The sequence below is a fragment of the Vulpes vulpes genome, chromosome 3 (assembly GCF_048418805.1).
Source record: "Vulpes vulpes isolate BD-2025 chromosome 3, VulVul3, whole genome shotgun sequence".
Taxonomy (NCBI): domain Eukaryota; kingdom Metazoa; phylum Chordata; class Mammalia; order Carnivora; family Canidae; genus Vulpes; species Vulpes vulpes.
In genome coordinates, this window is record NC_132782.1 from 70,195,434 (window position 1) to 70,208,409 (window position 12,976).

The window sequence follows — 12,976 nt, forward strand, 5'->3', positions numbered from 1 at the left end:
CTCACCTGGGGCTTTCCCATTCCTGGTCGTCCTTGTCTCTCTCTTCTTTGGTGTCTCCCGAATGCGGGTGTTTCTGCACGATGCGCATCCCACCAGCTTTCACTAAAATGAGAACAAAGTGGGGAGTGATCAGCCTGGCAGTGGAAGGGCCCAGGGGAACCCGCACGAAGCTTTCGGCTGTCCCACAGCCACCAGGTGGGCCACATCACCCGGTGGCCACATGGATTAGCCACAGCGGCTGGTGCCCTGGTGGGACATTCAGCACGCCGTGCCAGGCAACACCATCTCTCGCTCCAGACCCACTTAGAAACCTTCCAAGGCTCTCGCTTGCTCTGTTGGTTTCTTACAGGGACTTCGTAAGAGCAGAGGTACAAGCAGAGTATCACCCATGGGGAGAGAGTGGCTGCTTGCTTTAGCTTCTGTGCATGCTCTTGATGCAACAGGGTCCCACCTAATTCCTGTTCTGTGACATTTGCTCAAACACTGATGATGCTTTTGATGGGTCTATCCAGCCCTGGGTGACCCGGGACAGTCACAGAACCCACACTGGCGGCAGCCAGTCATGTCTGTGGCAGCCTTTCCCAAAATGTGTTGTGAAGCTTCGGTACTAGCACACGTTAACTTCTAAAAATGGTCTTGTTGACATGTAATTCACATACAACGTTTTTTTTAAAAGATTGTATTTATTTATTCATGAGAGACACACACAGAGAGAGGCAGAGACACAGGCAGAGGGAGAAGCAGGCTCCATGCAGGGAGCCCAACACGGGACTTGATCCCAGGACCCTAAGGTCACACCCTGGGCTGAAGGCAGATGCTCAACCACTGAGCCAGCCAGGTGTTCCAATTGCAATGGTTTTGAATGTACTCAGAGTTGTACAAGCATCACCACAGTCAATCTGAGCACACTGCCATTACCCCAAACCAAAACCCCATCCCTATTAATGGTTGCCCCCCAATCTCCCCAGCCCCAGCTCACAGCAACCACTCCTTCCGGTTTGCTTGTTCTGTGTACTTGACCAGCTTCTTTCACTCAGGGTGAAGTTTCCAAGGTCTACCCATGTGGCAGCCTGTGGCAGTCCTTCATTCCTTTTTATGGCCGAATGACATTCTACTGCACAGACAGACCACATTTTATTTATCCCTTCATTTATGGATGGACACATAGCTTTTTCTTGCTTTTTGAGTATTATGAATCATGCCACTGTAAACTACCTGGTACACGTTTTTGTGTGGATACATGGACGTATGCCCTCTTTTCCTTGAGTGTACACCTACACAGTAACTCTGTGTATATCCTTTTGAGGAGCTGCCAAATGGCTTTACCAAAGCCACGGCACCATTTTACATTCCAACCAGTCCGAGCATTCCAATTTCTCCACATGGTTGTCAATGCTTGCTATTGTCTAACTTTTAAAGTACTGCCATTGTAGTAGAAGTGAAATGCTATTTTATTGTCGTTTGATTTGTGTTTCCTCAATGGTGAATACATTAATAATGCTTTGTAAGAAAACAAACCAAAAAACCCCCCAAAATGGGGATTCTATGATCTGTTAGTGTGAGAAATGCCAGGTTGAACAAACTAAATGGGTTTCCTCAAGAGATTTTCTTGGCCCCTAGCATGCTTTGTAAGCTCTAGGAGGGCGTATAGAGTGTACCATCTTTCTCAAATTTATTTGATCCCAGAACTGCCCCCCATCCCAGGAATGCTGGTTATCATCCTTTTGGCCTATAGTGTTCCACAGAATAGAGTTTAGAAATGCTGGCCTTATATCCAAAGAGCCAGCCTCATGTGCTGTCACGGGCATTGGGGTCGGCAAGCTACTGCACATCCTGAGCTACAGGGTTTTGGACTATTTAGCCACTCTAAGCCTTGCTGCTTCATCTGCAGAAAGGGGTAAGAGCCGCATCCTAAGATCTTTAAATAAGAGAAGCTGCTGAAACCTTTCCCCTTTGTGATGGTATTTGGAGATGGGGCCTTTGGAAGGTGATGAGGTCATGAGGTTAGAGTCCTCCTGAATGGGATTAGGGCCCTTGTAAAAGAGACCCTTCCTCAGGCCCAGCCCCAGCCCCCCAGAGGTGCCTTGTCCTCTCCCCGATGTGAGGAGACAGTGAAAAGATGGCTGTCTATGAACCAGGCAGGGAGCCCTCACTAGGGGCCCACTCTGCTGGTGCCTTGATCTTGGATTTCCAGCCTCCAGAACTGTGACCAATTTCTGTCATTTATAAGCCACCAGTCTGTGGTACTCTGTTACAGCAGCCCGGAACGGGATGAAGACAGAGGTGTTGGCAGCTTCCTGGCACAGTGAGTACTGAAAGAAAGCAGAGCCATGTGAACTGTGGTCACCGGCCCCCAGGTTTGTGGCGTGGGGCTCTCAGTGCCACATTCCCCCTCCTCAGGTCAGCTACCACCCGGGCGCCATGGCACAGCTCTGATCACACAGACCGCCAACTTGTCAGGCCATGTTCGCTGGCGTGACGAATTTGATTGGACCCCAATGAATTAAGAAAAGTCCAGGACAAGTCTCCTTAGGATGCGAGAGGAAGGAGAACGTGAAAAACACCCTCAGGCTCACACACTTAGAGGTTATTAGTTTTCAATTTCCCAGGGAGAGTTTGTGGGGCTTTAGGAAGCTGACAGTGCTGGCTTCATGGCCACCAGTCCCCAGCAGCAGTCTGCTGGAAAAATGCAAAGCAGAGGCCAGATAAGATAAAGGACTCTGTATATCCATGCATCTACTGCCACCACTAATTCTTTTCAAGGGGAAGTTCTGCTTTGAAAAGAAGGAAATATAATCCTGTTTGGTAATTCTTTCAAATATCTGCTTTTTTTTTTATCCCATCCATTGATTTTTATTTCAATCATTTTAATTTTCCACCTGTAGAGCTTTTATTTCCATCCCCAAATTCACCCAGTCTTTGATAGGGTCTTAGTCATTCCTCATGTTTCTAATTCTTTTCTATATGTAATCACTTTAGGCATACTTATTTTGTAATTGTACATTCAATTATTTTATGATCCGAGGGCCTCGGGAGTCTAATCCTGCTGTTTGTTTCTATCTGCCAAGTCTCCCTCTCGTTCCGGTGATTGGAGATTATGAGCTTTTCTTCGGTAAGGTTCTGTCTGTGGGGATCCTCTGGGGCCTGGGGTGTAGGCTGCCTCCTTTTGGAAAGATGCTGTACACACTTCTGTCAAACCAGGAATACAGGCACCTGGAAATCCTTTTTACATCCAATTTCTTAGAACAGGAATTGACGAACAGTATAAATTTGAACTCATAGCCCACGTCTGCATTTATAAATTTTTAGGGAGGTTGTTTTCTCCCTCTGCCCAAGTTGAAAGAGATCAGTTTCTTGTCATCCCACTGTGTGGCTGGTCACATCGCTCCACCCTTGCTCCACGGGTTTGGCCTCTGAGCTGTATGTTGGGGTCTTGGGTTAAATGAGGCCGGTGGGGTGAGCCCTAACCCAAATGCTAGTGTCTTTAAGGCAAAGCAGGTCACCTTCTGCCTCATGTGGGCTCAAGACTCATACTAACTGTTCTGAATTTCATTTTCTTCTTCGGGTGTGGTTCCGAGGGATTTCCCTTGCTTTGTGCTCAGATTTTTTAAAAAAGAAAGAAAACAGAAACACCATTGCAGGTGGCTTATCAAGATATTCCACGTTGGGTAGTCTGTCCAACCTTAAGAAATAGAAATGGAAATCAAATTCTGTAATATGTTCAGATAATTTTCTACTCTATTGAAATGTAAGATTGGACAGTTATGTTTTTGGCCAAAGGAAAAGGCTGGAAGAATTGTTCCCCTAACATGTTTTTGTTTTTCTTTTAAATTCATTTCCTCCCCATCTAGCTTTCCCTTAGTTCACGCTCATTAGAAATTGGTTAAAGGTGCTGGGATGGGCCAAGTTGTATTTCCTGAGCTCACAGGTTGAAGCCCTCGCCCCCATAACCTCAGAATGTGACTGTATTTGCAGACAGGGCCTTTAAAGACGGGATGAAGTTAAAATGAGGCTGTTCAGGTATCCTGATCCAATAGGATGGGTGTCCTTCTAAGAAGAGGAGGAGACACAAGGGATGGGGCCACAGAGGTGTCACATGAGGGCACAACAAAGCGGCAGCCGTCTGTAAGCTGAGAGAGGCCTTAGGAGAAACCAGGCCTGTAGGCACCCTGATCTTGGACCTCTAGCCTCCAGAACTGCAAGAACATAAATTCCTGTAGCTTAGGCCTCCCTGGGCTGTGCGATTTTGTTACAGCAGTCCAAGCAGACTAATACCCATTTAAAAAATGATGTCTGGGGATCCCTGGGTGGCGCAGCGGTTTGGCGCCTGCCTTTGGCCCAGGGCGCAATCCTGGAGACCCGGGATCGAATCCCATATCAGGCTCCCGGTGCATGGAGCCTGCTTCTCCCTCCGCCTGTGTCTCTGCCTCTCTCTCTCTCTGTGACTATCATAAATAAATAAAAAAATTAAAAAAAAAAAAGATTTAAAAAATGATGTCTGAATCATCTTAGCTTGGCAGACATACAACCTTAAAACTGCAACTCAATAGATATGCTCTACAAAGGGACTGAAGGAAAAAGGACTGTGCAGCTAACTACAAAGAAAACCAACGATGAAGGTCAAGGTGACATTTGAAATGGTCAAGCTGAAGCCTGGCCACTGCTCTGTTGAAGTACACATATCAGGGCTCAGTCACCTCCCATTAGCACTTCATTTAATTCAGTTTATAAAAACAATTAACTTCATCAATCCCTCACAGTGTGTGTGGTGATTAATGCAGTAATAAAAAGTGGCAATAATAGTAATAACTCAACACTGAGACAGGTTCATTTGAACTTGCAATACTGCCAAAATGTATGATGGCACATATTTATGGTGATTGTTTTACCACTGTCACTAGAACTCCTCATTTGTGAAAATACAAAGGCAGAATTATTTTGGCAGAAATCTCTGCAGAATTCTTTGCAAATGGAAGTTTTTTTATGAGACATTGGAAAAAACTCAGATTTTTGGTGTAGTGGTTGTTACTCAAAGGAGAGCTTCAAACTGAAAAGAATACCAAATCCTGCTTAGCAGAAGTGCTGTGCAGACAATGGGGCCATGGACCCTGGAGACAGATCCTTGGGTGCAAATCCTAGCTCCACCCACCTGTGTGAGCGTGTGTGTGTGTGTGTGTGTGTGTGTGTGTGTTCGTTTGTATGTGTGTGTATGTCTAGGCAAGTTGCTGGGACTCTCTGTGGACTAAATGAGCTAGAATGTGTGAAACACCTGCCACAGGGCCTGGCAAATGCTGAACTGTTAGCTACTCTTCTTCGATGGATGTTAACAATTAGCATCTACTACTTAGTCCTCCTTAGTCTGTGTCCTTGGTGCTGTGATGTCTCTCAGGACAGTTTCCTCAGATGTAAAACAGGGATGACAGTTCAGACTTAAGGGAATGAGGGGAGTGAGACACCTGTAAAGTGCTGTACACTGCAGTGCTCTACTGATGTGGTCAGCTCCCCATCCCTAGGACTGTCGTCAGTAGGTCACTATCTAAGTATGCAAGCTTCTGGAGACAGATCCTGCGTAATTCTTCAACTTTGCTCTTCTTCATCATCACTATGTACAGGCACCTTTCTCATCACTGGCCACATGATATCCTACTTTACAGTAACTCTATGGAGTGGATCCTGAGGGGTGAAGAGGGGGAAGCCAGTGGGCCGGGAGCTGGATCTGACCCTGGCAGCCCGTCCCCTTAATCACCCCCTGCAGGCCTGTCTTTACTTGGACCTTCCAGGAAACAGAGCATCAGTAGCCCCTCGGAGAGGCACAAAGTGACCACCTAGGGCAGGCTCTGGTTACTACACCACCCATGCCACCCATGTGAGGGAAGAAAAAGAGTTTGACATTCAAAGCTCTTTACAGAGCACTTCCTGCCTGGGGGGTAGAGGGAAGGGAGGAAGCGTCCTCCGTGGTCAGACTGCGCCGGGTAAGAAGTATTGAGGAGGCAAGTGATGTCACATTCTCCTGTGGCTGGGGCATCCCCTGGGGTGTCAGGGTGCCTGGCTGTTCTCTGTCCAGGCTCAGTAGCAGGCTAGCACGATCCACAGCTGCAAGTCGGGCAGGGGTGAGAAGGCTTTCCCCGAGGGCTGTTCGCGACTCAGCCCCTGTCTCGCATAACTGTCCCGAGGCAGCGACTCAGGTGCCCCAACACGACTGGCAAGTGTATGCCACCTTTGCTCTTACCCGAGAAGAATGGCTGAAAGGTTACTGGCAGGAAAGCTAAGCCACTGAAGAAGCGATGCAGAGGTCCGCAAACTGTTCAGGTAGAGAACAAAAGAGACCAAACCAGAAGCCAACCAGAGCTGTAGGTTAGGAGTCAACCCAATCATCTCAGGCAGAGCAGGAGAGCGAGGTGGAAGGGGGGGCCTGCCCCCTGCCCTGGGGCCTGGGGGGTCAGGGCTAAGGAGCACAGCCCACGGTTGCTAGGAGACACAGCTCTCCAGGAGCAGGGAGGGAGAACCCACTGGCAGGTAAAGACACTTGGGTTCCTGGGGACTCATGGGTCTGCGGTGGGGTTGGGTTCTGGGGGACGCAGGGGATGAAAGCAGGAGAGGCACCACCAGCTGACCTACCCCTGAGGAGCACCTGCCCCCAAAATGTGTGCAGTTGTGACAGGGGCTTCCAGGTCCACGGGCAGTTGGGGAGTAAAAAATGAGCCCCTGATCAATTCCTGAATTTGTGCCCCTGATGGTTTTATCAAGAAGCTGAGGAAGAACGAAGGCAAATGGCTCTTTTGTACTTAGAACTGTGGACTGAGGTGGGAAGGCCCTTAAGCTCCCCAGGGCAATCCAGTGGCTTTCCACAGGTGGACATGACCTTCAGGGACATGGTGTGGTGGCTGGGGCCATGGGGCTCTGGGTCTGAGCTACACAGGCTGGCCCGCCTTCCACAGTGTCCGTTCTGTGACTGGGCTGTGACCCAAAGAACCAAGTGCTGGGTGACCAGGCCAGGACAGCGACCATGCTGGACAGACTGGGCCAAAGCTGAGAAGGGGGTGTGGGCAGCCGGGTGGGGATGCTTCAGTTTAGGGAAGCCGGTTTCAGAAAGTATGGGGAGAAGTAGGATCCATGCCCAGAGGCACAGCAGAAAAATCTGAGTGTCCACCACTCCCAATCCTAGCCTCCCGTGCAGTTGGGTTGGGGCCATTTACCTGGGGCCTGGCTAAGTATGGGGAATAGAGACTAAGTAGGTAGCATCATCCATCGCCACACCCCAACAAAGATGTCCGTGCCCTAGTCCCCGGAACCTATGAATGTGTTATATTACCTGGCAAGGGGGAGTTAAGGTTGCTATTCAGCTGACCTTAAAATAAGATTATTCTAGGGGCACCTGGGTGGTTTCACGGTTGAGGGTCTGCCTTTGGCTCCGGGCATGATCCCAGGGTCCTGGGATGGAGTCCCTCATCAGCCTCCCTGCAGGGAGCCTGCTTCTCCCTCTGCCTATGTCTCTGCCCGTCTGTGTTTCTCATGAATAAATAAATAAATAAAAATCTTTAAAAAAAAAAAAAAGATTATTCTGGAAACGGAAAAAAAAAAAAAAAAGAAAAGAAAAAAAAAAAAAGGACTCTCCCCAGAATGCTCCCAGAAAAAAACCAGCCTTGCAGACACTTTGATTTCAGCCTGGTAAGACCCATCTTAGACTTCTCCCCTTCCAAATGATGAAACAGTGAAGTGTTATTTTAAGGCTCTAAGTTTATTATGTTTTACTAACAGCAGCCATAGGAAAGCAATGTAGTGACACATGTAAGTCACAGGTGTCACCATAAGCCCTCACACCATGATCTACACAGGCCATGTGATGGGGGAGCCTTGTAGGATGGCTACCTGGAAGGGAAACAAACCTTGATTTGTTCAGCCCAGCTGCTGAGATTCTGGGTTGTCTGTGACATCAGTGAGCCCTATTGAACTCATTAATGTTACTGTAACTAATACTTAATCCTTTTGATGTAACTGTAACTGATACAGACCTTGATACAACAGTGAGTATTCCCTATATAAATGAAAAGAAAGAAAAAAAAAATAAATGAAAAGATTTCTAAGTTGGGAAGGGGATCGCATCCCCCAAACCAAGTAAGAATGCATGGGCATTGTGTAGAATGGAAAGAGCACACACAAGAGAATGAAACCAAGTATGGAACAATGGAGGGAAATCTAAACCGTATTTCAGAAATGCTGCGTTCTACCCTCACTGGGAGTTTTTGAAAAAAAATGAGTGACTAGAAGTGTCTTTTTTTCTTTTTTCTTGGCATGTTGGGAGCAAAAGCAGACCCCTTTCCTGTATTCTTCAAGCATTAATCAGTGATTAGGTGGAGGGCACTGGAGGTGTGCTTAGCAAATCTGTAACTGTATGGTTAACACAATAAAAGACACACTAGTTGTCCACTGCAGGCAAGAGAGTGGCCTAGGTAATCTGGAAAGCTTCCTGCAGGAGACAATTTAGGGAGAATTATCACCCACAACCTTTTAATGCATCCTTAACTCATGTTTGAATGACTAACGTAACAGAGAACTGAATTATCTTGAAGTTACTAAAAAAAGGACTCTATTTTCCGTTTCACTTTAAAAAAATACAATTGTGTTTATATTTCCATTTGACTCAATTTGAGAAGGGATGGAAAGTCTACTTTTCAAAGAAAACCTTATGTAAAATTAGTAACGCTCAAAGCTACCACATATTAGATTTACGAGAACTTTACTGACATATGGTTTTGGCTACCCTGGGAAATGGAGGGGAACGGGGCCAGCAAAATGTATTTAACAGAGAGATTTTATCCACATCACTGCCACCAACTCCCAAAGACAGGCAGAGATGAGTAATAGTGTGGCTCATAATTACATTCTCCTTGCTGCCGTGGCGTACTGGTCCTGCTATTTGATGGAACAGAACCTGGCTCGCTAATTCTAACTTTGCTAATTTGTATCTCCAATAATGCTCATAAAACATGCTGTCTCAACCCATTTCTCCGCAGATACTTTGTAGCTGAGAGAAATGGAGAAGTCTCAAATCATTAAGACTTCATTACTTTTACAGAGGGCCTGGATGACAGTGCCCTGCAGGGTGAGGCAGGGCCTCCAGTGTCTTTAGCTCAAGCTGGTGGCTCAAGCCACGTCAGGGAGTTACTCAATTTTCCTCCGTCTCTCCCACCAATACAGGAGGCACACGTGTTACTGAACTTCTATTTGCTTTTCCCTTGTTAATCGGCCATGAATTTATAAGGGTAGAGGGAAACACGGGCACACTGTAACACTCAGCACACGGCAGTTACTATTTCCACTGCTAAGATGCAGGGCTCAGACGGAGAGGGACACTGCAGGTCCTGCATGCTCTGGGGGATGTGAGAGGTGGTAAGAGGCTTGGGGAAGCTCACTCAGGAGCTATTTATTATTTTGTGCAAGACATTGTGTCAGCCACTGGGGATAACGGTCATGAAGACTCAGCCCAGAAATAAGGCACCTGGGTGGCTCAGTTGTTTGAGCGTCTGACTCTTGGTTTTGGCTCAGGTCATGATCTCAGGGTGGTGAGATGGAGCCCTATGTTGGACTCCACACTGAGCACCATCTGCTTGTCCCTTCCTTCTGCTCCTACCACCCCACCATCAGCCCCACATAGGCTCACTCACCCACTTTCAGACAAACAAACAAACAAATAAATAATAAGAAGACTTGGGCACCCGGGTAGCTCAGTCGGTTAAGCATCTGCCTTTGGCTCAGGTTATGATCCTGGGGTCCGGGGATCGAGCCCCACATCGGGCTCCCTGTTCAGCAGGAAGTCTGCTTCTCCCTCTACCTCCCCCCTGTTTGTGCTCTTTCTCTCAAAGAAAAAAAAAAAAAAAGACTCAGCGCAGAAGCAAGGAGAAGAGAGGCAGATAAGTGGAGGTTAAGTGTGATAATAAGGAAACGGGATGTCATGGGAACGCACAGAAGGGTACCTGGCTCAGACAGCAATAATGAGAAAACACAAAAGAACATGAAGATAGTTATAGGAGAGAATTTTATTGTTTCCGATTGAGGATTTAAGCACGAGTCTTTGTTACCCAACTTAAGCACTTAATGAAAGGGTTCCTGAAGTTTTAAGGCTGTTATTTTGATTTATGAACTGTGCCCTTGGCCACCTTTGATGATTATTCTTTATTATAGTGGGTGGTTTTTTTTGGCTTATTTTTTAATATGATCTACTTTGCAGAACTGCCTACTCTCTGGCCATGCCGGAGTAAGCACGAGCTCTCTGAGCTTTCCTGCAGGGACCTCTATAATACTGGGGAGTGCACGGAGGGGTACTGCTGGGAAGCGAAATACTTTAAGCAGCTTTCTAACCTGTACCCCTGGGCCAGGATGCCAGGCCCTTCCTCCACCTGCGGCCATGTGTGTCTAGTCTTGGAAAATGCAGAATAACAGTGACATATCCCTACGTAGCTCTTGCTTGACTGGAGCCCCAAAGGACCTGTCCTGAACTCATTGAAGGGCTTACCTGTGGGATTAAGTGCCCTCTGGCTCTAGTCCTGACAGATGGAAAAAACGAACTGAAGAGGGACAGCAGCAAAGGTGGCCCTGTCCTGGACCTTTCCCTGAGGAAGATCAGGGAGCCCAAACCTCCCATTTGAAAGAACAGGAAAACTGAGCCCCAGGGAAGTGATGGGCCTCAACACCTAGAATTCAAGCTCACTGCTCACCAGCACAGATAAGTTGCTTCCTTGCTCCTCAGGGTATCAAAAAGCTATTTAATTTGTAATTCACAAATCCTAGATATTTACAATTCAAAGAAAATCAGAGTCCTTTATGAAGCCTGGGAAGTTAATATGCATAGTCGACACCTCTGATCTTAAAAATCTCGGTATGGACATGTCTTTCCAGGCAATTTAATTAGGGCTACTTTGATTTGGCATCACTCCAACAGATAACACTTCAAGGCCACCCAGTAGCCGGGGCCAGGGGCCAGGGGGAGTCGTGGACCGACTGCTGCCACATAGTCCAAGGCCGCGAGCGCCACTGGAGTTGTCCTTTCCTGAGCAACCGCCCAGGTCAGTGGGCAGCTGGATGTGATCTATAGCAGGAGCAACTAAAGGTCAGAGTTACCTTTCAAAGAAATCCCTTTGAGGTACTCCCTGTCTCTTTTTGGGAACTAATGCAATTTTGCAAAGGGCCCCAAAGCATATTTTCCCTTATGGTGGAGCTGTTTTCTGAGATCCCGAGCCTCTTCATGCCTCACACACCACTTAGCCATTACTCACTCTTTCCTGGTGCCAATTAGTTTCCTTGTTGTTGAGAGCATCTTTCACCAGAGCAAAATACTACCTACTCTGGAACGAAGCTTACTGAAAAACTGCTGTTTTCTCTCCCGTGGAGGGAGAGAATTAGAGCCCTAGAGTGGGGACGGCAGGTCACGGGGCTCTCCCACAAGCCTGGGCACACGGGCCAGCAGAGGCAGCCATGGCCCCATAAGGCTTCTGCTCCTGGCAGACTGACTCTAGCATTAACTCGTGCAGTGAGGACCCCCAAAGAAGCCCACACGCTGCTGTGACTCGATCTCTGCAGGGGCAGCCTCCGTGCCTCCCAGGGTCCTTCCGCATGGATCGACTGTCACTGTAAGGCAGAGGAGAAACAGACCTCGGCCGGGTGGGCCACAGTCGAAGCAACAGACGGGGACTGTGCGCATGCTCGGGAAGGAGGCAGCAGGACTATAAAGCGTAGCGTTATCATTGTCATTATTTTTTTTTTAAGAAAGATGACTCTTTTCTCGATTTAACTTCCTTGGCTCAGAAGTTTAGGATCTGAAGGAAAGAGAAAAAAAAAAAAAAGCCCACGGCGGGGGGAAAAAGCACTTAAGAAAAAGTCGGATGAGAGAGAAAGTTGGGCGAGGGGAGAAAGTCATACTGAGTGATCAACGGCCGACCTCATGTCCGCTCCCCGGTTCTTCCGTGGATAGGAAAGGCCGTCAGGCCACAGCCGACACCTGCGCGACTCAGAAGCGCGGCCGGGAGCGTCCCGGCCACTCGCTCTCCCGAGACACCCGCTCGCTCCAAGCGCGGTCCTGGGCGGACGCTGCGGAGACGCTGCGCGCAGGCGACTTCCGTGGGGCCCGCGGCCGCGCCAGCCCCGCCAGCCCCGCCCGGCCCGGTCCGCGCGGCGCGGGCGAGGTCGTCGCAGGCCCCCGCGCCCCTTCCCGCGCCCGCGCCCGCCCCCGCGCCCGCCCCGCCCCGCCCCGCGGGGGCACAGACAGTGGGAACGGGTCAGTACCGGCGGGCGGGTGTCCGGCTTTCGTCTCCAGCTTCCCCTCGGGAGGCGAAGACATGATGAGACCGCGTGTCCGACGGGCGGCGACGGCGACGGCGACGACAGCGGGCTCGCGGGCCGGCGGGAGGTGCGCGCGAGCGGGAGCCGGAGCCGCAGCCGGAGCGCGCGGGCGGCGGCGGGGCCGCGCGGGGAGGCGGGGACGGCGGCCGCCGGGAGGGGGCGCGGCCGCTCGCGCTGACGTGGCGCGTCCAGGCCTCCCGCGGCTGCGCGTTGTCGTCACCGCGCGCGGCCCCGCCCCCCGGCCCCGCGCGCGCCGTGGGCTGAGCATGCGCAGTCGGCAGCGCCACGTTGGACGCGGTGGCGGGGGGTGCGGGAGGAGGACGGGGGCGGGGCTGCTGCTGCTGCCGCCGGCGGGGGCTGGAAGGGCCCAGCCGGAGGGTGGCGCCCGCCGGGCCGCGCTCAGCCCTCAGCCCGGCCGTCAGGTGGACGGTGACGGCGGCGCGCCCCGGGGGGACCGGCCCGGCTGGCACGTGCCCTCCTGCGGCTCCCGCTTGGAGCGACTGATCGCGTGCGGAAGCGAGACCCCAGGTGGGACCGACCGGGAGCCCGAGGATGGCAGGGCTTTGTTACAAGACGCTGCGAAGGGCAGTGCCCCCGCGCCCCACGAGAAAGCCCTGCGAGGTCTGTGCCCCGCCCCCGT

At 50.1% G+C, this 12,976-nt stretch overlaps 1 protein-coding gene and 1 long non-coding RNA gene across 2 annotated transcripts in view; both read right to left on the bottom strand.

Moving 5' to 3' along the window:
* DAP (death associated protein) overlaps nucleotides 1-12,521 on the bottom strand; it is a 66,711-nt gene extending 54,190 nt beyond the window's left edge. Inside the window, exons 1-2 of the mRNA XM_072752711.1 lie at nucleotides 12,280-12,521; nucleotides 6-102 (exon numbers count right to left, since the gene is read on the bottom strand). Of these exons, the coding sequence (XP_072608812.1) occupies nucleotides 6-102; nucleotides 12,280-12,334 (152 nt within the window). The 5' untranslated portion in view covers nucleotides 12,335-12,521. The remainder of the gene's footprint in view (nucleotides 1-5; nucleotides 103-12,279) is intronic.
* Nucleotides 7,718-12,272, bottom strand: LOC140598253 (uncharacterized). Its single transcript, XR_012000487.1, has 2 exons — nucleotides 11,936-12,272; nucleotides 7,718-11,813 (listed from the first exon to the last, which is right to left on the bottom strand). It is a non-coding gene; the product is annotated as an uncharacterized lncRNA (long non-coding RNA).
* Nucleotides 12,522-12,976: the final 455 nt, after the last annotated feature.